This window comes from Euwallacea similis, chromosome 7, assembly GCF_039881205.1.
Source record: "Euwallacea similis isolate ESF13 chromosome 7, ESF131.1, whole genome shotgun sequence".
Classification (NCBI taxonomy): Eukaryota; Metazoa; Arthropoda; class Insecta; order Coleoptera; family Curculionidae; genus Euwallacea; species Euwallacea similis.
This window is the reverse complement of record NC_089615.1, coordinates 436,019-462,294: the sequence shown is the minus strand read 5'-3', so window position 1 is coordinate 462,294 and position 26,276 is coordinate 436,019. Positions and strand designations below refer to the sequence as shown.

Genomic DNA, 26,276 nt, shown 5'->3' with positions numbered 1-26,276 from the left:
TTCAGAAAACTTTTTTTAAAATATATTTTAACATTCTGTATTTTAAAAACGAAGTATTTACGGGCATTTTTCACTTGAAATGCATCGAGGATTATGCTCTTAAATTTTCTACACATAGTTAGGTAATACTGTTACATTTATAAAGTAAATAACAGCTAGTAAAAAAATTTGAAAGCCTACTATAACAAATTTTATTTCTGAGGAAAAAAAACAGACACTTAATTCTGAACGGAGAGTAACAATTTTTTTTCTACGTTAAGATTTTTGCTAATTTTCACATAAAACAATTTTTATCTCTAAAAATTGACATTTTAGGTCAGCAGTCTCTTTTAGATAAAATTGACCTCAAATTCAATATGAAATCATAAAAAAATAAATAAAAACATTTATTCATTAGTCCATTTAAAATAATAAAGTTGTTATTAATTTCCGACACTTTCAAAAGTGCTGCCATTTTAAAAATATTTCCTATCAATAGATTTTGGGCTCAAATAACTGTATACCAAATTGTGATTTTCTAGCTTTCGTAGATCTCTAAATACTTCTAATGGGTACTCAGCTAAAGAAACCTTGAATTTATATTAGCTGGAAACCAATAACAGGCCACCTCAATTCATTTGAACGAGCCAAAACTGCAACTAAAAACAGTGAAATTAAAAAAATTAACCGCTACTCAACGACCAAACGTTCACTCACTCATCACTCTTATTGTTATTGCGATCAAGTTCTTGGTCCGGTCATGGCCGCTTTATTACGAGGTCACACGACAGCGAAAGAAGACGGAACTTTACGTGTTCTCTTCAATTTCTCCATCAATTTGTTGAATATCTCCATACTGTTATACATAGAGCAATAGTGCAGTGTGTCAAATTTTATCCTTTAGAAAGAAGCAGACTAAGTGGTTAAATATGTTTAAATCATATAGTTACCTTGTAATTTTCGCAGCTTTCTGCGGTTGCGTTAAACCCGAAAACCGTAAGTACCTAAGCTTATTTCTATACTTACAATAATCGCTCGCTTTTAAATATTACATTACTTCAGATTACAACTAACGTTTCTCTAATTCCTCTGAGAAGCTTAAAGTGTATAAAAAGGGAAACATAGACTGCACGTTTGGACATTAGGAGAACTTTTTAAAAATTATTTGCGTTTGTAGACAATTACTTCGTTTTCTATTTTATTTTTGGAATCGTCCTGTAATGCACAAATAAATTTTTCCTAAGAGCGGGAGAGTACATTTGCAAGCAACATGTGCGAACAAGCCGCCCTTTATTTGTTGTAATACTTTTCTAGCATTTTACTACATAAAACAATGCCACATCTATGATGAAAACGTCAACCGGTGTATCAGAGACTCTACAAATTATCTCATTGTAAACATGAGGAACGGAATACCAGAACTTGGATTAGAAGATCCCGAACCTGTTGTAATAGATCAAATCCAGTTAGCTATAGGAAGTGGACCCGATGGATATAGAGCTATTTTCAGAGATATTGAAGCATATGGCGTTAGTAACTGTACAGTAACAGCTGTGAGGTGAGATTCAATTAAACTTCTGCAACTACTTATGATCCAAAATTATTATAAAATAATGAAGGGTTAGAGATAATAGAGATTCTCCCATATGATACACTACTGAATTTAGACTAAATATTTCAGGTCCATTAAAAATTTTTCCCATTAACAAAAAAATATTATAATATTAATTTATGTTTACTAAAATATTCGTAAGCGTTGTGATTTTTGTATCGAAAATTGCAAAATTAATTTTTAGGTCTGACATAGAAACAAACCAATTTCAATTCACCATCTATATACCAAAAATCACGGCACGAGCTAAATACGAATCTAGTGGAATTCTCATTCTCGTAAGGGCTTCGGGAGGAGGAAACTATTGGGGCGAATATGGTATGTAAGATATCTTAAATACATTGGATGATGCATGCGCTTGAAAATGAATAAATTTTTTACGCGTTTGCTAATCACGTGTATTATAGCAAGTGCATTGAAGACTATCGACAAATTCTAAACTCATTAAAACTAATAGTAAAAATATCTGCTATCATAGTTTGAGGGATAACCCAATTATTGAGCTAACCTGTGGCACTTTGAAGTATATTGCAGAGTGTTACTTAGAACGTGTATATTTCGAAAACTGCGATAATGTGCTTACACGGTGCTCAATATAAAATATTCGGGGCGCTACCGATTTCCGAAATAGCAACTGATTCACTTCTGCATCTCATACTCAAGCGGATATTGTGATGATTCCAATTTTTTTAGGTATACAGGAATATACAGGAATATATTGAATATACAGGATGATTTAAAATTCAGTATAAAGAATTTAGAGGCGCATTTTTAAAGCCAAAATAAGACTTCTTTCATATAGACGTGGGCCTAAAAATGCTTAGTTTTGGATATACAAGGTGTTAAAATATTGTGTCATTTGGCTTTTTTAATTTTGTTTTTTAGTAATAGTTCGTTTTCTGCCTGTATCGTTCCTAAGAGTTTTCAATTTTAACAAATTCGACAGAAAATGCGTAGGATTGTAAAACTATAATATGTCGTCATAGTCTACTATGAATTTTAATAATAACGATAATTTAACATTCTATATATCAAAAACTAAGCATTTTATAGGAAAAAAAAGGTTTATTTCGACTTCAAAAATATGCCCCTAAGTTTTTTGTACTGAATTTTGAATCACTCTGTATATTCCATATGTATATGTTTTGCATTTTAGAGGGTGTCAAAGTTAAATCATATATTAAGGCAGATAAAGAAATCGGCGAGGATGGCTTAACTTATCTACGGCTGCAACAAATTAAAATGGATTTTAATGTTAAAGATATTAAGATGGGAGTAGATGGAATTCATAATGGCAACAGCGTGCTTCGTAAGTTCTGTTGTTTTGCAAACCGACAGTAACGATATGTATATATTTTTTTCGTTTCACAGAGGCAGCTCTAAATCTTTTTATTAACTCAAATGCCCAAGAACTTTTGAAGGAAATGAAACCGCACCTGAAGAAAAAATTCTTATTACTAATGAGCGACTTTATTACGAATGTATTTAATAATGTTCCTTATGATGCTTTTCTAACAGAAGAATAAGGGTAGATTGGCTACTAATTTCAGTTTTAGTAAATTATTTTTTATTTAAGTTGTGTTTCATTGGTTAAATTACAAAGGTTTGTTGACATTGAGCTTATAATGGACATGAAACGCTACAATAATGGGCATACGTGCTAATTCATGTTATTTCACTCTAATGCCTGGTTTAAATATATTTTTACTTGGCTTTCCGGTTCTCAACCACACATTAATATGCAAACAAAAATATGTAATTAATGTGCAACATAAAGTGAACCTTAAAATTAACATCCAAAGCAAAATTTCACCGATTTCAATTTCTGATTAATTTTTAACACATTCGGTTGAATTGATACATATCTGCGTAATTAGGGGCATACTGAACTGCTTGTTTTAAAATTTGTAAAATTTCTACTTCTTCCAAACATTTGCTCATAAGAAATACAATAAAATACACTGTACAGTAAAATCTTCCTTAGCGGACACCTCCAATAAGTGAATCTTTCTCGTAATCGGACAGTTTTTTGGATACCAACTCTTTCCCATAAGAGATTCTAATAAATATTTCTTTATTAAGCGAACTCTATTAAACGGGCACGGATGTTAAATGTGACTCTTTTATTGCATTTCTTCTCTTATAAACAAACATTTATTTAGCTTGCAACTAAGAAAAAAATTCGAATGAACGTTATCGTGTCTTTTAATGGCAATATTTTGTCTGGTCGTGCGTCGTTTGTGGGAGAATTACAGGACTCCTGAAGTGCATATTATGTACATGCAGTGACTCTCTAAAATAGTCGGACATTTACACTTACAATCTCCTGTTGTGTATAGGAATTATGAAAAATAAATAATTAAGAAACAGGACTTTGGTACACGTTTGGTATTAATTTTTGCTTACTAACAATGCAAAAATATGTATATTTATAATTTAGTATCAAAATATAGAAAAATAGAAATATCTTAACAAACAGGTCGTTTTTAGGGTCTCAAAAATATTAGGACATTTTTAGTAGATCATAGTTTTGCTCATAAGAGCGTGTTTTGTGTTGGATCTGATATTCTAACAGTATTCCATGGTTCCTTATTAAAGTTACCCCTAATACCCGTATGCATTTTTGAGGGGCAAAAATGGGTAGAGTTAAAAATAAGGTAAATATCAGTTTCGATTTATGGCAATTGGTCATTTTCAACTTTGAGAAGAAGTTATCCTACAGAAAAATTGGCGAAAAACTTCATTTGAACAAGAGCACGGTTGCAGACATTATTCATCGGTACAAAATTGAAGACAGAATTCTTTCCATGAAATAAACTGGCCGTCTAAAACTAATAAATACTTAGGAAGATAATAATAGATACATCATAAAGACTATTAAGGAAATCAGCCAGTCAGAATTACTGCCCTTAAACCGAAAGTAGTTCTGGAAAATCAAACTGGTAAAAAAGTATCTCCAAAAATTATATGAAGATGCATAAGAGCAAATGGTTTTAATGGTCCGGTACCCAGAAAAAAGCTATGGCTTAATACCAAAAATAAGAACTTTAGAACAGAATTTGAATCGGAAATGATTTTAAAATCGGAAAGCTATTGGAAGGAAATAATTTTTGCCGATGAATAAAAATTCAACATATTTGGGCCCGATGGTCGATAAATAATATAGAGGAGGCTCAACGAAGATCTAAAAACAAGCAATTTACGTTTTACTATGAAGCACGGTGGTGGATCAGTAATGGTCTGGGGCTACATTTTGGCCAAAGTAGTTGGGGAATTAGTGTTCATTGATGGAAAAATGGACAAAACAGTTTATTTAAACATCCTAAAAAATAATTTGTTAAAAGGTGCCATTGATATGGGAATTTACGGGAGTTTAAGTATTATCAAGATAATGATCCCAAACACAACGGGATGATTTTTAAAGAATGGATGCTCTACAACTGTCCAAAGTTCTAAAAACCCCAGTTAAATTCCAGACCTGAATCGAATTGAGAATGTATGGCAACAGTTGAATTTACAAATAAAATAACATTCAATAACAAATGAAAATGAGCTAAAAAAAGTTTTAATGGAGAAGTGGTGCAAAATTGACCTTAATTTAATTTAAAAAATTGTTTTGTCCATTCCTAAATAGTTTCAAGCCGTTATAGACAATCAAGGAGGTCATACAAAATATTAATATTTCTTCCTCACTTGTTTATTGTTTGTTAACGTGTTAGAAACTTTAGTGTCCGAATATTTTTGGGACCCCAAAAACGACCTGTTTGTTAATATATTTCAGTTTTTTATAAAAGTACTGGAAGCGGTGTTTTTCATGAATTCAGCTTGGCAACAAATGTCTTCTACGACCATAAAGAATTGCTTTGCTAAAACTGGATTTAATTATTAAGTTAAATTAATGTCAAGTGAGGGTTGGGCCTCAAATGACAAAGTTCCGTTATCAAAACATACGGAGATTTGTAAAATGATGAGAAATGCTGAACATGAACTAACTGATACAAGTGCTTTTATTGATATTGATAACGCTGTTCAAGTTGAAGATCAATAAATGAAAAGTTAAATTTCTAATGAAAATACAAAAGAAATAGACTCTGAAGATGAACTAGATAGGATAATATACAATAATAAGAATCAGGGCTGAATTGAAAAATTGAACGAAGTAAAATACTTTCTTACAGTGACACGTTTAAAAGTGTAAATAAATTAAAAGAGTTTTCTTTTAAAAACAATGATTTGAAAGGATTCGAGAGCGTTAAGTACGATAGGGATACATTTTGAAAAGGATTTTATAAAGAAAAATACACGTCAAACTTCAATTACTGGGTATTTTATTTCTAAACATTAATTGCCTAAATATATACATGCATATGTACTATATACGTGTATGAATGTACATACATACATGTACATATATTTGTTAATTTGCTATTTGAAAATATTTATTTTTTGTGGCTGATTAATTAAATTTATTCTTATTTTACTCTTTTAATTAAATAAAATATTAATTTAATAAATAGGCTTTAAAAAACTCATCTATATTTTTTCATTTTCTAATAAGTGGACACCTCCAATAAGCGGACAAATAGAAGACGACCACTGTTATTCGACTACGGGAGGTTTCAGTGTACATGAAATTGAAATTTTGTGTGAGTAATCAGTTTTCCGCCCTTTGTATTTCTATGTAACATGTATACATGTGTATATAACATGTGTACATACATGTATACATGTACGTACACATAAATGACGCAGAGATATGGCATGCAAATATTTCGTGTCGATATTTGCAAATTCTGTGAAGTGTATTTCTACCTATGTGTAAATACCGTGACTACAATTATTTTTAGAAAAACCAACGTTAATTGATTTACATACAGAGCGTCCCTAATTGGCGTTGAATATAGGTATCATTATTTTGGAAACTATGGGAAAACGAGTTACCAATAAATGAAGAAATTAGGTGCTTCGAGTCGTTTTGATTTATACGATATTTGATACACCTGAACTTATAAAGACAATTGAAATCTGTAAAAAAGTTCTTAGGCTGGCAACACCTCCATAACACACCAATGTAAACGTATTCGCACTAGAAGTGAATATCTACAATAAAAGATTATAGAATGTAACGAGAGGTATGCCAATTTTCAAAAACGTTATTAGTTCCTTATTTAATACTCTTTTGCAAAATTATTCTGCAATCGTCAATCGCAAATGGTCAATCACTACATCAAGTATTTATACTTAATAGCACCCATTATTCAACCTTAACGAAACTATGTAGAATTTCCACATTATGACAGGATGACTACAACCTAGAACAAAAAATATATACGAAGACACGTAATTAATTTTCAATTGTATATCATTATTCAACAGTGTTTTCCCACTTTTTACATTGTGCTTCAGCAGGTGCCGATGTATCCAACATTAATTCGGTGTAAAATTCGCTAATTGCAAACACCATAATTCCTGCTTCATCTTTAAAAATCATCAATCGATCGCGAAGCCCTCACTCATCACCATGTTTCTATAAAAGCGCATTTTGATGTAGGAAAAAAGTTATTTTAATAGTTCGTTGCTTCATGCAAACATTTGCCATGGTCAAGTCCAAAGTGCTATTTACAGGTCTATTCCTTGTTTTTCTCTTTGATGATTTTGGGTACCTCGTTAGTGCAGCTATACGTAAGTAACATATTGTTGTTTTTAATTAGGTGTATAGAATTTCCTCTAAAATCAAACTCCTCTTGACTTCTCAGATTTGCATAATTTTCAGAATTAAGATAACTTGTGATTCGATTCTTTCAGCGATCTGTTTTTGAATGTTTATGACAATGTCGCTATATAGCCATGAACATATTTACTTATCGCTCCTTTTTCACAATAGCTGACTACATAAAGGTATGTCACAGAAACGATCCTAAACTACCAGCCTGTATAAAAGAATCTGTGGAAGCGTTGAGGCCAGTTCTTCAAAAAGGAATCCCGGAATTAGATATACCCCCAATAGATCCCTTCAGAATGCAGAAAGTAGTTATTTTTGATGGAGTACAAATTCCCAATTTGAAAGCATCTATGGAGAATTTGGAAGTTACTGGGCTTGGAAACTTTGAAATTTCAAAAGTGAAGTAAGATAGAACTTTTCTCAACGTAAAAAAATACTTTTTGATATGAAATATAAAAATATATTAGATTATACTCTCATAAAGAAGTGAAATGAGTCGTTATTCACTTTTAATTTATCTTACACATATGTTAGCTTTTACAGATTCTAAGCAATCCATCATTCACAATAGAATTTTACCAGGACTTACCGAACTTTTCTTTTAATGTAGTGTACGATTTTTTCTTGCAGATTGGATGTTGATAAGAAAATTTTTCGTGTAGCTATTAAAATTCCCTTCCTAGATATGAAAGGTGACTATGACTTTGACTCTAAACTTTTAGGATCTCAAGTCAAATCTGTTGGAAACATACACGCTAATGTCAGTAAGTATTAATTTCGATTTTCTATTTCCACTTTATAAATTTATGCCACAACTGTGAATTTAGACAGGATTGGAAACGGAAAGTGAATATTATCTGAAACCCAAAACAAAAACTATGATACTTTTCCTATAAGCGTTTTTGTTAACTTGGTGATGTTCCGGAAATTCCATTAAATACACTCCCGAGCATAAAATTAGGGTCACTTTGTAATTTGCATTTAATTTAATAGCTTACAGTTTATTCAAATTTTTTCACCTGTAACATAATTTACTACCTTTATGCGGTAATTTTGTTGTGATTGCTCGAATGAAGAGGATTTTTTTCTTGCTGCAGAATATATTAAATACAAGGTGTTTCAGAACTATGAGATCAAACTTCTAGGGATTATTAAGTGCAACAACAGAAGACATCTGAGTATAAAAACTCGTGTCCGCAAATGTTTCCCTAAGGCGTCATGGCTTGATAATGCCTTAAGGTAGTTATGTGTAAAAATATGTTTTATCGAGTTTTAATACGTTTTATTTTAATTTGTTTGTACAAAATGACACTACAGTAATTTTTCTAAATGTCTTTCTTGAATTTCGTCACTTCGAATAACATTAGATCGGCAAAGGTGGTCAAGTTCCATGGCCTCCTAAGTCACCCGATCTAACACCTTTAGGTTTATTTCTATGGGAATATGTAAAATCTCTAGTTTATGAAACGCCAGTGGAAACAGCAAGACCTAATTACACGAATCACTACGAGATTTGAAGCAGTTCAAAACGATTATCAAAGTTTTAGCCAATTTTAGTTAAGTCCGCAGAAACTATGTACGTCGTTTAAAAAGGAGCAATGAAGTTCGAGGACAGCATTTTAAACAATAATTGCATATTAATATTTTATACAAATAAATTAAAATAAAACTTACTAAAACTTGAAAAAAAATTGCACATAACTGACTTAAAGAATCATAAGGCCACGGCGCCTTAGGGGAATATTTGCGGACATGGGTTCTTATACTCGATGTCTTCTATTATTGCAATGAATAATTCCTAAAAATTTTATTCCATAGTTCTGAAGCATCCTATATAATGAAATTAAAGAACTTGCATTTATCTCAAACATAAAATTTGTTGCGGACTTCAGTATCGACTATTTCCTATTCTAGTAGTGATAACAGCTTGTAGAGGACGAGGCATGCTTCGAATCAGGTTTTGGACTACACTCTCATTTCTGCAATAGCATTTCGCGAAGCTCTCTGTTATTTCTAGGAGGTGGCAAATGTCTCTATAAGCGTTTATTTATCTCATCTCAAACATGCTCCATCGGATTCAAATCCAGATTTCGAGCAGACTAGACAAATCGTGTGAGTTGAACCTCGTCAAGAAAAGCGGTAACCATGCGAGAAGTGTAGGACCCTGCATTATCTTGCATAAAAGTTGTGTTCTATCCAAGAATAACCATAAATGGTACAACATGGTCTTCTAGAACCTCTATCAGATACCTGTATGTATTCAGAGTCCCATTTTGGATGAAGACTAATTTTGTACGAGCTTTAAAAGGAATTCCTCCTCAAGCCATAATTGAACCTTCACCAAATGGAAGCCATTCAACAATACACGCTTGGGCATATCTCTTGTGTTGTCGTCGCTACACTTTGACATGGCTGTTTGAGCCAGTAAAACAAAATCGAGATTTATCGGAAAACAATACGCGACTCCAATCCTTTACTGTCCAAGCCATGTGTTCTCTGCCAAATTCAACCTCGCAATCCAATGTTCACGAGAAAGCGAAGACCTTGTAGTTCTAGTTCAAGTAGATAATTCAACTGCATGAATTTGTCTCCTAACGGTCCACTCACTTTCATTTACATTTCACACTTCTTGCAGATTAGTTCGAAGGGAAATTGCCCTAACTGTTTGGTTCTTCAAAGTAATAAAAACGCGAAAGCGCTCACCTTTAGCTGTTATAGCTTTCCTCGTCCTGATCCGGGTCTTTGAGTTAGCAGCTCACTCTTTTCATATCGCTGAGGTGCTCATTGTACACTAGATAGACTTACTCTACAATCCCCAGCAGTTTCGCACTGTTCGCGACCATCTTTTATAGCTACTACAAGTTCGTGCTGCAACGATAGGATTTATGGACATTTTTTACGAAAGAACAAAATGACAACTAGAATGAAACCAGTCGTAGAATTTGCAATATATAGATAAAGACACAGAACAAAAAATGCTCATAACATATTTCAGGAATTTTGGTACGAGGCCTCTTTTTTTGTCGAATGCTCATCGAAATATGTGATTATCATTTAAGATCGTTTTAGATTTCATAGAGAAGCAATCCTACGCTGAAAAGTGCCATCTGAATTTGTTTGTACAAGCTCTGAGGAATTTTTCAAATGACCTAATTTTAGGCTCGAGAATGTATAAGCGTGCGATACAATTTTTACACTTTCATGTCTTGCAATATGTTTTCACAAATATCAAAAATTTGACTTGTGTTGATATCTATATGTCTTTAAAATAGCGTTGAAAGTCAAGGCAATTTTGTGAAAACTTTGAAAATGTCACATAAAAAAACATTAAAAGCTTTTGTTAAAACCAAAATTACTTTACTAAATGACAAAATAAATTTGTTGCACTCAATACTGAAAAATTATGTTTCCACCCTAAATGCGACAAAGTCATTTTTCCTATCTCTGTGCTAGAAACCCTCTCATACTCAAATCAGTGTAGTATAGTGCAGTTTTCCGTATGTAATTAGGAAAACTATTAAGTGTACTAATTATTGGCTTTTTTTGCAGCTGATATTGAAGGACAAGCTGTTATGCAGGGAAGTGTAGACGAGAAGAATCGACTACAGTTTGATTCCATTGTTTGCAGGTTTAAAGTTGGCGATTTCAATGCTAACATGGATAACGTTCTCAATGAGGATCTTGTTTTGAGTAAGTTGTCCAAATACTCCTTCAAAAATCAAATAAGTGTTTAGTGCCCTAATATTGATTTCGTTTTTAATGTTACGTAAATGAACACCTTTTCGCAGAACAAGCTGTGATACAACTTCTCAATAACGCTGACAAACAGCAACTCGTTTCAATGGCTGCACCTTACATAGAAAAGCGATGCTCTGAGCTGCTGATGAAGACTAGCAACAAAATTTTGCAAAATTTCGACTATGACGAACTATTTCCTGCTTAATTGTTGATCATATACATATATTCTTTGTTGTATACTAATTTTAATGAAACCAACATGTTTAATTTGCTGCAAATGATGTAAATTAAAATGACGATAATAAACTACAGAGTTGCAAAATGTTTTCAATATTAATTCTACAGGATATCTCTAACAGGCCTGTACAAAATTCTATCACATATTTCTGAGGCGAAACATGACGACTTAATCCAATTTACCTTAGTCTGAAAATGAGTGGTTTTCAAAATACGGGACGTTAAAGTGAAGATTAAAAAAAGGAAAAAAATTAATGACTTTGTTTGCAATGCTACTTTCTGAACAAAATGTTGCATCGAGGAATTTTTAGAATCGAAAAATCAGAATTCGTTTACATTTTCGATGTACATTGTAGAGAGAGCTGTTAGCGCTAGGTGAACTCCCTTTATAGGGTTATAATTTTTTGATCACCCGATATAAAATTTAATTATTAAAGTTTACTGAATGTCTTAAAAATTAAGAACAAAAATCTAAACATTCAATTAATCTATAATTGTTATCACACCTTTTAAATCTTCATGTTTTTCTTTGGGTATACCAATTTTTTGTTATTAATTTTGCTGTACTACATATACAGGGTGTTTCATAAATATACCGACGAACTTTCAGGGGTTGTAGAGCTCATAAAAACAAATATTTAGAACAAATAAAGTTACATCCGAAATCGCTTCGTTTCCAAGATACAGGGTGTTTAATTCCTTTTTTTTTTTGAATATTTTTTTAATATTTGAAAAACGGTTTGAGATGCGGACATGAAATTCAGGACATGCTATCGCGGGATAAATGTGCATGTTCTGGAGTATGCAGACCATTTCCACCTACACCAGTGGCATCCGTGCGGCCATTCAATGGGATGTTTTTAACTAAAAAAATGGCACGCCACCGCCTTTTTTTGATATAAATATTTTTTTCTTAATATTCCATCAATTCTTAACAAAAAAGGCTTCTTAGTGTTTTGTTGCCAGAGTGGCCGTTTGCGAGAAAAAAATGATTTCTCATTAATGTGCCTAGCAAAAAACCGGTGTAAGTTTCCAAGTGTGATTTTTTTAAAGAGAAATTAATTTAATTTTCTTTTAATAAATATGAAAACATATATTTTTTGTGTAATAAATTGTTCGCAAATTAACACAATTGACGCAAATTGACGATTGTGACTAGAAGAAATAAGACCTGTATGACAACATTACATTCTTATTTCTTCTAGTCACAATCGTTAATTTGCGAACAATTTATTACACAAAAAATATATGTCTTCATATTTATTAAAAGAAAATTAAATTAATTTCTCTAATTTTAATTTTAAAAAAATCACACTTGGAAACTTACACCGGTTTTTTGCTAGGCACATGAATGAGAAATCATTTTTTTCTCGCAAACGGCCACTCTGGCAACAAAACACTAAGAGGCCTTTTTTGTTAAGAATTGATGGAATATTAAGAAAAAAATATTTATATTAAAAAAAGTCGGTGGCGTGCCATTTTTTTAGTTAAAAACATCCCATTGAATGGCCGCACGGACGCCACTGGTGTAGGTGGAAATGGTCTGCATACTCCAGAACATGCACATTTATCCCGCGATAGCATGTCCTGAATTTCATGTCCGCATCTCAAACCGTTTTTCAAATATTAAAAAAATATCCAAAAAAAAAAAGGAATTAAACACCCTGTATCTTGGAAACGAAGCGATTTCGGATGTAACTTTATTTGTTCTAAATATTTGTTTTTATGAGCTCTACAACCCCTGAAAGTTTGTCGGTATATTTATGAAACACCCTGTATATACCGGACCGTTGTATTATATGTACATATCGGAGATTTATTAGTCGTTAAGTTTTGTAAATATATAATATTAGAATTGATAATAAGATGACGGGCAAGTTAACAGAGCCATCTTAAGATAAGACACTATCAAGCGAGTTTACTATTACCACGACGCACCTAAGTGACGATGTGTGCAAATTATTTAGGAAACATTAAACTGGAACTAGCAGGTACTTCTTCCACAATTCATAAGGACTTACCAGAACTGAAAAACTGAAGACGAGAGAAATAAAGAACAGGCAATTAATAGATAGATGGACAAAGGAGCGGTCGTGGGGTAGTGCATTCGTTAGTTTGTTTTTCTATTCTTTTATTGTTAATAAACACTTTCGATTGAACATGGAAAATATCTCAAATAATATTCTGACATATACTTTAAAATTATTTTTGTAAGATATATTGCGAACTTTAAACTTCAAATACCTAAAGAACGAATACCCGTAAGGGCTTGTACTACGATAACTTTTTCATAAATATGTAAGAAACACAAATTTAGTCATAAATAAATTTTATACCAAGTGATAAAAAAAACGTATGCCTCTCTAAAGAGAATTCTCCTAGCGTTAACAGCACCCTCTACAATGTGCATCAAGAATGTAAGCGGATTCTAATTTTTCGCTCCTAAAAACCACCGATGCGACATTTTGTTTAGATAGTAGCATTACAAAAGAAATCACTTTTTTTTTGCTTTTTTTAATCTTCATTTTAACATTCTGCATTTTGGAAACCGTCCACTTTTGCACTAAGATAAATTGGGTTAAATCATTCTGTTTTCGTCTCAGAAATCTGTGGTAGAATTTTGTACAGACCTTTTATAGAGTCATCCTGAATATTGAACAGGTGCTTTTGTACCAAGCTTTACAATTTTATTGATTCACAATTAATTAACATAATATAAGGTTAGCAATCCATTGTAGGGTTAATTAAATCGAAGGGCAGGAGACTGGTTACACATTTAATACTTAATAGTAATTGACTTAATTAAAACAATATCATGAACGTTGCAAAATGACTATTTAATGGGTTATGTTTATATAGTAATTAAAGTTCGATATTTTGAACGGGAAGCTTAGCAACCGTGATCGATATTCAAGAAATGATATAGCAAAAAGCTGCTTGTCGTGGATATTCAGAAATAATCCTCGAAATTGGAAAAACTTTAGATCTCCAAAAGGGGTTTTAGCTCGCTAACAAAAATTACTAAAACTGCCCTATTGTTAGTAGAGTAGCTACACTTATTAAAAATCAAGTTTCATAAATGCAATTTATTTATTCATCAAGGTACAAGGAGTATATTTGCTTGACTAGAATATTGAAATGGTTAGTTTAACGTCGTACATATATTTCTCATTAAGAACGTTATTGCGCTTCTACCCATTGTTCATAAACAATTTGAAATCTTTGTATATTATTGTCAATATCATTTTCAAGGATTTGTCATTTGTGCACTATGCGTGAATTATTTTCGCTTTATACAACCAAGAACAGAAAATTTTAAACTGATTGTTAGTTTTGTTTTTAGATAGTAGTGTAAAGTGTAGGGGTCAAACTTATTGCTTAAATATAATTAGAATTTTCAGAAGGTTTCGTTTTGCTATTGCACAGCATTTTTAATAGTCTCCATCTCTTGCTGAGTTGTGGTGATAGCTATGATTCCTATAAATGTGATATTTCTTCTGCAAATTGTGTTACTGATTGATGTTACGAGCGCAGAAATACGTAAGTACCAATTACATATTTCAACAAATATTATTGGGCAAATAATTAAAATATGTAATTAATTCATGATTATATCATTGTCATAAAATAATATAAATATATGGTTATGTGTGAACTTATTATATGTATATACATACATACATACATACACACATGCACACAGGGTGGCCATTTGAAAAAGAAACACGTATAGTTTTGAATAGCTAAAAGAATTTATGAAAAAACGCTAGGACACATAAAATTTATTTTGATATAATATATATTTTATGTATTTTTATATATTTTTGAGGGGAAAATATTATAGACTCATTCAGCTTCCCCTATCTGCAATCCCTTCAGTAGAAGAGTGCTCGTCTCCTAATTCTTAAATGGAAGGAGGGCTCGAGTGACACCTCACTTTGAAGGTAATTTAATATACTTTATAACCCCCGAGTTTCAAGTATCTGCTGCAAACAAAACCCAGATGGCGACTTTCCAAAGATGCGCAAGTTTTATTATTTACATTCAGTTATTATACCTGTTTCACTTTACTGTGACAACAAAAAATATTCGGGTCAAAGTTAAATAATACAGTAGAAAACGGGTCTTTACGCATGTGCAAGAAAAATGTACCTAAGAATTTATGACAAATTTACTTAACTAATTGGATTTTAATGCAAAAATAGAGGTTGCATTTTACATTCTGTAAATAAAAGTAATGTTACTACAAGTCAGTTGAGTAAATGTTGGAAATGCCCACCTCCGACCTCTGTACAATAGAAAGGATTTTGTTCAAACCGTCGTCGAACATTTTGAAGCATCTGTGAAGTGATTCGATTACATTCGTTAATGATCCACTGGCGTAAATCGTTCAAAAATATTAGTTCGGTGACATAGATTCTATTTTTTAAGTGGCTCCATGGAAATAAATCCAATGGACTTAAGTCTGGAAAACGCGGAGGCCACTCCATGGGTATTCTCCTTCCGTTCCATTCCCTAGGAAACATTTGATTTAAATATTGACAAACAGTCAGTGTATAATAAGGTGCCGCACCGCTTTGTTAGAATATAAATGGTTTTCTATGTATTGGTCATCGTTTGCAATTATCTCTATTAATGCCGGATAAATGGAGTTTTCCAATAACTCAAGATACATTTGCCTAGATAAATTGCCTGGTAAAAAACCTGAACCTACCAGAGGATCACCAAATATTCCCGTGTTAACATTCAATTTTTGCGGATGTCATGTATGGACCTTGTGAATAATGGCAGGATTCTCATCAGACTACTAATGGTAGTTGTATCTATTTATAGTACCGTTCAAGAAGAAAGGACATTCTTTTGAGAAATATACATTAAAGAAGAAGGAAGTGCTTATCGCTTTGAATCCGTTTTAATATGCTTTCGTAACATTTCAAACACCTATCAAAATCATTCTCATTAAGTTCTTACACTGCATGTATTTTGTACGGATGAAGTTTGTATTTTTTAAGATCACTTGAATGCTCGTACACTTAACACTAGATACCATCTCTAACTCTCTTATACGAGTACTTAATGTAGGGTCTTGAAAAACATGTCCCAAAACCGCCACCTCATTTACTACCGCATTTTCAGTTTGACGCTTTTTATGACCTACTGACTCAGTTTCTTGAAATTTTTGTACTAACTTTAAAACGTATTTTTGATTGATGTGACGATAATGGTCTTGATGTAATTCATCGAATATTTGGGCCGTTCTATAGCATTTTTATTATTTCCAAAGAAAAGTGAAATTATGTCAGTACCCTTTCGGTAATTGAGTATACTATACTTATTACATTACTTTTGATTTCCTTAAGTATCACTTAAAATGTAGAACATAACAAAATAGTATTCCTCTTTCGCTGATATTTTTAATACTAAAATGTTCCAAAGTTGCATTTTCAGATCAGTAATAAAGAAATCATTCCTCATGTTTTGCTAGTATTTAGAAAAAATCCTTTTTTTAGCATAATAAAAACAAGACAAATAAAATACTATTCAATTTACCATAGTAAAGTGAAACAGGTAAAATAAGTGAACATAAATAAGTGAATTTGTGCACTTTTGGGTAGCCGCCATTTTGATGTGTTGACAGTATAGACTTAGAACTTGGGGGTTTTAGAATACATTAAATTACCTTCAAAATGAGGTGTCACTTGACCCCCCTTGCATTTAAGATTTTGGAGATGAACATCCTTGTACTTAAGAGGTTGCAGATAGGGGAGTCCAAATGAGCTTAAAATATTTCCTCCCCAAAAATAAGTTTTACGTGTCCAAGTGTTTTTTCATGAATTCTCTTAGCTATTCAGAACTGCACCTGTTTCGCTTTTAAACGACCACTCTGTATAATAAGTTCAATCGCTTTATGTATCCCTGAAGCATTTGTGGTAACATTTCGTCGACAATTTCCTGGAGCACTTTATATTTGCTACATGAAATAAATTTACAATTTCTAATCCACAAATTCAAAGACACACGTTAAGTTGTTTATAATTAGATACAAAATATTTAATGGCCAAACAGATAGGATTTTGGGTAGCTGTACTTGAAACCAATTTTATTCCTTTTTAATTTGGCCTTTATAAAAAATTTTATGATTTAATTAATAAGCATTTATTTGATATTTCAGCTTCTTACATAAAAGTGTGCAGGAGAAACGATCCAAATCTCGCTCAGTGTATTATTAATTCCATCCAGTTTTTGAGGCCGAAGTTAAAAGAAGGAATACCAGAGCTCAATGTACCATCTATTGAACCACTGCCATTAAATGAAATTAAGCTTAGAAGTGGACCTAATCAAGCTCAGATTAATGCCAATATCACAAACTTATTAGTTCATGGACCTTCAGACTTTAAAATTATTGATTTAAAGTAAGTTTATTTTCATAACCTGTATACTATTTTATAACCCTTCCGGCGTCTTACGTTTCTTAAAATTATAAATAATCGAGAATAATTCTTTTCTCTATCTTATACGATGTTTTTCAAAATGGAAATTCATTTTAATTGATTGATAAAGTGGCATAATTTATTATTTAAAACGTCTTCCACATAGGTCGGATATTTCGAAGACCAGATTTGTGGCCCAATTCACCATTCCAATGCTATATTTTGAAGGAGACTATGATATCGATATGAATATACTATTTTTGAAATACAAAGGGAAAGGACCTATCCAAGGAAATTTTAGTAAGTATTTATTTATTTATTTCTAATCTAAATGTCTGTTTTTAGCCAACTACGTGTTTAACTGCTTATTTAAGGGCGATAAAATTCAACGAAACAATGAGACTTACATTCAATTTAGAAAATTTGCTCTTAAAATTTTCACTGGAAAAAGCAACCTTCATCTAGGCAATTTGTTTAGAGATAACGGTGCAGTTCTATCAGAAGCAACAAATGCTCTTATACGAGAAAACACTGACGTATTTATAGAAGAGATAAAACCTGCACTTGAAGATTCCTTGTCTGATAAGTTTACGAATATAGCAAACAGCATAACTACCAGGTTTTCATATGATGACCTCTTTCCGCAATAAAATTAGTTAAGCAATAACCATTTAGTAGTTAATAACGTAAATATCCTATCGGATATTTAGTGTTAGGTCAGGTAAATTTAATAATTCTATCAATAAAGGAAATATTTTAAATAGTATGCAAACTTTAATTTTGACCTTGAAATTGTCTGTCGTCGCAGGAGTATATTGTTATCACAAATACAGGAGCTAAATAAGAATAGACAAAGAAGAAATTTTATATTTGTGAAAATAAAATTCTGAGGCAACAAGGAAATTGTCAAACCACTGCTTTGAAGGGTTTCAGGTAAGAAAAATTAGATCAAAGATAGTTTAGATACTAATGATACAAGTTTGGAAAATGTTTAAATTCCTAAATTCTTAATATTCCATTATCACCCGTATACTATTATTACACGCTATAGTCAAAATATGTGCAAAAACTCCCATGTCATTTCTAAATCGTTTCTTGAAAATGCAATAACAAAATTCATATGGTAAACACGTAATACTATTGTCAATATGACATTGAATTTACTCGTTTTTTAAGTTATTTGAAGAAATCTAATAAGAACTATTTGGCCATGCTAATTTGGGACTAATCTATGCAAACAGATTTTTGTGGAGTATTTTGTCAGTAACTTGAATGATGGAAAATCCGAAATAATACTAAATAATATCGGTTTATTTTTTTAAGTATTATAGGAAGTTTACTTAAAAACACCATTTTGAATTCAGATGATGTTATAGGACCTCTAAAATAATATGTCAAGAACGAATGTCTCCCCACCAAGATTTCTCTGTCTGTCTATACTCTATAAAACGATAAAATATCTCAAAATTGGATCCGGTAAATTAATCACTCATCAGAATTTAAAAAAATGTTTTAGGAAAATTAGATACTTTATAGTAAATGGAATAACGATATAGCTGAACAGTTTATTTTGAAGTCTTTTGTGTTACTTGCTACTTTGCTAAAAAGTCATTTCTAAAAAGGTGTGATGAAATTAAACTTCTTTGGAATTATGAGTCAATTTATATCTGTTTACAATTAATTCTAGTGTTAAGAATTTAAAACTGTTTCACTTTTATTGGTTTTTTTTTTCGTATATTTTGATATTTACGTGATACGAAAGTTTTTTTACAATATATACGTAGTATTTACCGTAAAAGAGGAGTTTGAAATTCTTATGGAATCACTGAATTCAAAGTTAAAGAGTTTCTGTATTCTATTATCCACCGCCATACATACATACATAACTTAATACCGACGTATTAGAGACATCTAAATTAATCAAGGTAAAAATTGAATTGAGTTATAAACTTTAAGTGATACAGTGCTAAAACTCTTGTACTTGGCACGTTACCTTGTTTTAATTTACGGAGAAGAATAAGCACACACGTATTATATTCTTTAGGGGCTGTCAATTATTATCAATCGTTGTAGGTGAATACACCTCAACAAACCTGCAACTATATACCTACTGCATCTCTGAAACCGAAATGGCATTAAACAGAAAAATAAGTGTATTTATTGTTGGTGTTCTAGTTTGCTGCGAAGCTGCAAGAGTAAAAAAATTTCGTAAGTAATTATTGATAAAACAATAATTTGCACCCTTTTAATTATAATTAATGCAACGACAAGTATGGTCCACTGCAATTTCATCCAGGATTATCAAAAACCAAGGGTTTTCGATTATTTGATATAACGTACGATAATATTATAAAACGTGCTAAAATTTAATTACTTACCTAATCTGCCAAGTAATTGAATAGTTATATTCGAGATTTTCCGAATTTTATATTTAGTTGTAATGCAGGAACAATCATAATTAAAAAATCGCTTATCAATTACCGGGTTTGCAAAATTGGCGATTGTTAGTCACCTTCAAGTTTTTTTCAGTTCATAACTTTCTATAAGTTTTTAAAAAACCGAACTTTGTCGAGTTTTGTCGCATATCAAAATGTTGAAAAGTTTCTAATCGCTGTTGATTGTTAAGGTAAAGATTCTCAGTATATTGATATAGATCACCTTTAATCTTTTTTTATTTTGTGCAAAAAAGCGAATCTGTAAATATTGTCTAGAGATTCAATTAATCTGACATAAATTTATTAATGAATCGTGTACCAGAAATTGGAAATATTTTTAATATAAATGAGGGGTGATCGTTACGAAAATACCTCGCATTAGATTGTTAACCGTAAACGTAAGGTTTTGATTTAACGTACTTCATTTACTATTTATATACAGGGTGATAATTTGAAAACCTGCAATGGCTATATCTGGGAAACAAAAAAGATATAAAAAATTCTTTGAATTAATTTTTATAATATTGAGGGGAAGCCAAAATGATGTATTAACCAATTCGTTCTCACTTGCCTCATCCCCAGCCACTCCAATTAAATAATGTTAAATAGCAACCCCACATTTTCGATATTTCATTTTAAAGACCTCAAAAAATGATTTTCGATAATATCCTATAAAGCTACATTTGATCAAGTAGATTTCGGTTGATTAAGGAATTTATTCATTATTATGCATAATAAATTTTATTATTATTCATAATAAGTGCTGAAAATCATTCAGGTTAGTGTCCTGGCAACAATCTTAAAACTCTTAGATATTTTAAAATTTTTTTTACTTCTACATAATTTTTTTCTGTGGCCTTTTATTATTAACCGAATAAACAAAAAGTTTAAAAACTCGTTGTTTATGTTTTTAATTCAGTTTTTACAGGTCAAAATTTTACAATTTTGCTTTACGAATCAAAACTTGCGGAGAAAACATTAACAACGTATTTGTAAACTTTTTATTTGTTGCATTATGAATAAAGACCACAGATGTAAAAAAGGCTTTAAAATGTCGAGGAATTTTCAAATTGCTGTCAGAACACTAATACGAATGATTTTCAGCATTAATTAAATTAATAAGGAATAAATTAAATAGTAATTAGTAGATTTTCTTTAATCAACCGAAAATTACTTGATCAAATGTGACTTTGTAGGATATCATCGAAAAGCATTTTTGAGAGCTTTTAAATAAAGTATCACAAATAGGAGATTGCCATTTAAATATTTATTATTTAATTAGGGTGGCTGGGGAGAACGGATTGGTTAATATATCTTTTTAGTTTCACCTCGATATTGTAGAGATTAGTTCAGGTTCAGGAATTTTTACTATCTTTTTTTGTTTTTCAGGTATGGCTATTATAAGTTTTCAAATTGTTACCCTGCATACATATATCACAGATGAATGTAAATGAAAACGTCAGATTTTTATTAGCATTTCTTACTGTTTATATGGATTCTATTTACGGGACATTTTAGACTTAGAATATTTTTTATTTGCTTTAAAAAAAAATTAATCGATTATTGGTATTTTTAGAAATAAAATAAAAATAGTTAATATGATGTAGGGCGGTGCTCTAGCAAAAATATTCTCTTTTTTCATACTTTTCCTAACAATCTCACAATAATGAAAATAAAATTTGACCAAGTGGATATGGATGGAAATTATTGTCCGTATTACAATTTTCTAAAATATTTTCCATTTAATCCATGTTCAAACATCTAAAGACCAAAATTAGTATTCAAATGTAACCTAAAACACCAAATTTTAAAGGCTATTAGATCCACCGACTGCATAGACATATTGTAATGAATATAAATAAATATACAATCGATATAAATTCAATGCACATCGTCAATATTGAGCCACTATAAAAGTCAATAGAACAGTACTGACACCATAAATAAATTACTCAATCGATTTTTACCTTATGTTGTGATTTAAAGTAGTAGCGTATTGGTAATTACATTTGCAAGAAAATAACATTGACTTTCCAAATTGGTCTTGTAAAAGTATAAAGGCTGGAAAATTTGTTTTGTCGCATTTTGGGTGGTACAAAACATAAATAAATGTTATTAAGGTTGTATGATTCATTTGCGATCTTCTATAGAATAATTTTTTTTTTATTGTTAAATAAAAGTGCTTTTTTCTTTTAATTCAGAATCAGAATTTAATTTCACTTATATTGTCTGATTTTAAAGACATCTCCAGTTATTTTGCATTATTACTTGTCAAAACAAAAAATTGTATCACAGTAGTTATAGTTTTATTCTATGAGACTATCCTAATACATTTTCTCCATTCTAGCATCTTATATACAGAAATGTCATCAGAACGATACAGATTTTGAGAAATGTCTTTTAAAAGCTGTTCAAACCATAAAGCCACATCTCGAAAATGGGATTCCAGAATTAAGGCTGCCAAAAATGAATCCCTTGTTTTTACCAGAAGTTGGAATTGATGCTGGTGCAGGATTTATTGCCAAATTTGAGGTAAATTTATCAAATATTTCTATTTTGATATTACTCTCTGTTGTTGCTGAGGATTTCTGGAAAAAGTTGTGTTTTCCACACAATAGGTTCAGTTTAATGCTATCTGAAGTATACGGCCAACTCTGGCATTAATACAAGAGTTAAAAAGATTTAATGATTTGAAATAATATATGTATATAAGGCACATAGTTCATTAACAATGAGGCAACCGAAAGCTGGAGATACTACACGTCAAATGGTAACGATTGGAGAAAATATGTTTTATCCGAAAGTTGATAGTTTAGGATATACAGAGTATTGAAAGTTAAAATTTTAATTAATTTTATTGCTGTTATTCTCAGTTAGATTCTTTAAAATAAATTGTAAAGCTATGTTTTTTTAAGTGACGAATAAGACACGTTTTGCAATTTCCATGTTACTAATATTAGGCATCACTTACGGTCAATTTTGAAGAATTACAATTAATAACTTTTTACCCTGTATATGTAACATGAAATTTGATTCGAAGTCTGAAAGGGCACTCATTTTTCCATTAATTGTGTATTCTTGTTTCTTTTTGATATCTTGATCCGTTTTCGAAAAAAATGTGTTTACCGAACATTATGTTTAAATTTTGTAATACGAGAAATTAAAAGTGAAAGAAATCAAGTGTATTCCGATAAAGCATATTTTCTCCAATCGTCACCATTTGACGTGCAACATCTTCAGTTTTAGGTTGTCCCATTGTTAATGAATCAACCTGTATTTGTTCTCAAGAATCATATAGTGAAATTCCTTGGTTTTTTAGAACGTGGAGATTTATGACGCAGACAAATTTGTAATCAAAAAGTTTGATGTCAATTTGGATGAGAACAAAATAAAATTCGACCTCAGCTTTCCACACATTAGAATAAAGGCACAATATTCTATATTTGGAAGAGTTTTGTTTTTCAACTTAGATGGATCAGGACCAGCCGACGGAAACATCAGTAAGTTTTCATTACCAAGGGGTTTTTTTCAAAACATTTGCCCCATAATACCTAGTAGGTACTAGTATTTATGAAGGATAATCTATTAAATATCCTTTTTCAAAACAATTTTGGCAAAAAATCTTGATATCCATTAACACGAACAATATTGAATTAATCTAACTGTGGTAATTTACCAACAATAATACATTATGAGATAATTATTATTTTTATTAATTTGAAAGACTTATCAACGAAATAAAAAAAATTGCTTGATCGAACGTTAGCATCAAATATTTTATACAATTTTAAGTTCAAATAACAAATTGAAATTGGTCATAATAGATTTTTCGATTCATTAGTAATTGGTGTAGTAATGGTAATAATTGCCTACGTCACCATTTCTACCCTTATAGCCGATTGCAGAGTAATTGCAACAATGAATGGACAGCGTTATTACCAGCAAGATAAGCAGTATCTCAGGTTCATCAGTACAAAGATTGATGATATCGATTTCGGAAAGCCCGAGTTCAGATTTTATGACCTTTTCAAAAATAATCCCGAGCTCACCGACCAAACTAACAGAATCTTGAATTCTAATATGCCCGAACTTCTTAGTGATCTGAGACCAACTTTAGAGCAGACTGTTGGAAAAACGGTTACTGAATTTATCGGACGAGTGTTTACCAGATTTTCAATAGAGGAGCTATTTCCGAAATAGAGTATAATATTTAAATAAATTTCTGCTTCTATACCTATTGTTTTATTAACACCTAAGCTTTATTGAATGAACGTCAATACAAATGAGTTTTTTTACCAATATGAATTCGTAATTCTACAGATGTGAAAAAATGTCAAACATGGCACCTTCTAAAAAATAAGATACAACAAATAGATCTTGAAATTTCAAAAGAAGTATGCTAAAACCTCTTCGCTCTACCTTATTTGCTGCCCAATTAGTAAAGGTTTTCGTTAGCGATCCATCTATAACATCTGTAAAATTTTATATGTAATTAGTGTTAATCTGAGTGAAATAGACTATAACCTAGTTAGGCATCTTTAGGTCGCTTATTGTCATACCAATCAGTATTTAATTCAAAATAAGTTTACTGTGTAATTACTTTAACCGATTGTTGGTCTGGATCCATCGCAAGCTCCCCACTATGTATGAAGAAGTATGATAGATAAATAAGAATGATCCTGTCCTCTCTAGGCAGAGTTCCTATTTAAGAGTGTTGACAATACCGGGAATATGTACGAGATATTTTCTTAGTGTTTCAAAAAAAAGTCATGGAGTAGTGACACTGTGCTGTCGATATTAGAGAGGTAATACTAATATTTAACTCTACAAGTGCCTACTGACGACTAAAAATAACACTTAACACAAATTCAAAATTTACCATTGTTGTATCAGATATGGACACTGCCAAATTAAAAATTGACTGATTTCGCTATTGACTTGTTGGCGTCAATTGCAACCGGTATGAAATTATGTAAAAGGAATAATTCTTTTTTTTATCACTGAAATTGTGAAATAGCAAAATCATCATTACATCATGTTTTTAATGGTGTAGTGAATCTAATGGTATTTTTGAGGATTCTCATGGTTTTACTTAAATTGAAAAAAACGGAAAAAATGAAAAAAGTCTGATTTAGGGACAAGTATCTTTCTTGATACAGGTTTTTCCTATGAGCACAGTAAAGTGGCATTATCGCAAGCAAATTGCAAATATTTCCCAATAGAAAGAATAACCTTTCTGCCAATAACCTCAATAGAAAAAAATTGTATTAGATATACGTTTTATAAAGCCATTAACGCACTCACTTATTGCCAATTGGTTGGTTCGCTCCCCGGTTTACACACTTGAATTCGTGCGACAATGTGCTGCCTTATAAAACTCGTATCTTAATAAGGTAAATACCTTTGCTTTGTAGCATATTTTGTTACACAGTTTGAAATGCGCGACATTAATTATTCTGTTAGCTTTAGTAAGTGGAAAATACATCTTACTGCATTCTCAATGGGTATTATAAACCTTCAAACATAACAGTTGAAACAGATCATACGAAAATGTTCATGTTAACAGGAATACTTCTTAAGAAGGATATTTTCTTTTTTTAAACATTATTTTGATCTTATGGTGCCTAAAGATCGGTTCTTCTATGTGTCCTGTTTGAGCGCTAGTTATCAGTTAATTACTAACTGACAGATGAAATGTTTGTCTAAACTGAATTTAATGCTTAACTAACAGTTGAAGTAAGTATTGCTATGCGAGACACATGTGTATTTAACAGAGACATTTTGACTGATGGTTAGCTTTGATTGCAAATTACTTTTGTACGGTTTAGCCAGACATTAAAGAATCGGTACCAAAATTGTTTAGGTTCGGAATTTTTCCATGAACGTACCAGTCATAAGTGAATTCGAAATTTATTATATTCGGCCGATCCAGATTGTATTATTTGTGATTAACGTAACTGTAAAGACCACACATTAAATATGCTTTTACCACGCAATACAATTCCATCGCTGTAATATCAATTAAATTCTTCGCATATATTTGCATATTTTTATCCGAACTAATTTATGTAACACTCGCCTATTATTGAGGTCATTTCATTGCAGGCGTTTGTAATGTTCTA

At 31.3% G+C, this 26,276-nt stretch overlaps 3 protein-coding genes across 3 annotated transcripts; all 3 read left to right on the top strand.

Moving 5' to 3' along the window:
- Positions 1-634: 634 nt before the first annotated feature.
- Jhbp2 (Juvenile hormone binding protein 2) lies at positions 635-3,166 on the top strand. The gene is made up of 5 exons (XM_066391649.1): positions 635-975; positions 1,294-1,537; positions 1,776-1,909; positions 2,748-2,900; positions 2,963-3,166. The coding sequence occupies exons 1-5, from the start codon at positions 909-911 to the stop codon at positions 3,115-3,117; spliced, it is 753 nt and encodes a 250-aa protein (XP_066247746.1). The 5' UTR covers positions 635-908; the 3' UTR covers positions 3,118-3,166.
- Positions 3,167-7,076: 3,910 nt separating this feature from the next.
- LOC136410105 (uncharacterized) lies at positions 7,077-18,423 on the top strand. Its single transcript, XM_066392072.1, has 20 exons — positions 7,077-7,273; positions 7,476-7,716; positions 7,944-8,077; positions 10,863-11,003; positions 11,102-11,253; positions 12,053-12,144; positions 13,313-13,498; positions 13,629-13,705; positions 13,762-13,865; positions 13,917-13,949; positions 14,157-14,285; positions 14,418-14,563; positions 15,494-15,578; positions 15,720-15,780; positions 16,122-16,177; positions 16,737-16,856; positions 17,303-17,366; positions 17,461-17,701; positions 17,886-18,019; positions 18,065-18,423. Exons 1-20 carry the CDS (start codon positions 7,174-7,176, stop codon positions 18,367-18,369), a joined length of 2,601 nt encoding a protein of 866 aa, XP_066248169.1. The 5' UTR covers positions 7,077-7,173; the 3' UTR covers positions 18,370-18,423.
- Positions 18,424-19,766: 1,343 nt separating this feature from the next.
- LOC136409895 (circadian clock-controlled protein daywake-like) lies at positions 19,767-24,370 on the top strand. The gene is made up of 4 exons (XM_066391743.1): positions 19,767-19,927; positions 22,502-22,686; positions 23,474-23,654; positions 24,050-24,370. The coding sequence occupies exons 1-4, from the start codon at positions 19,849-19,851 to the stop codon at positions 24,352-24,354; spliced, it is 750 nt and encodes a 249-aa protein (XP_066247840.1). The 5' UTR covers positions 19,767-19,848; the 3' UTR covers positions 24,355-24,370.
- The last annotated feature ends 1,906 nt before the right edge of the window (positions 24,371-26,276 follow it).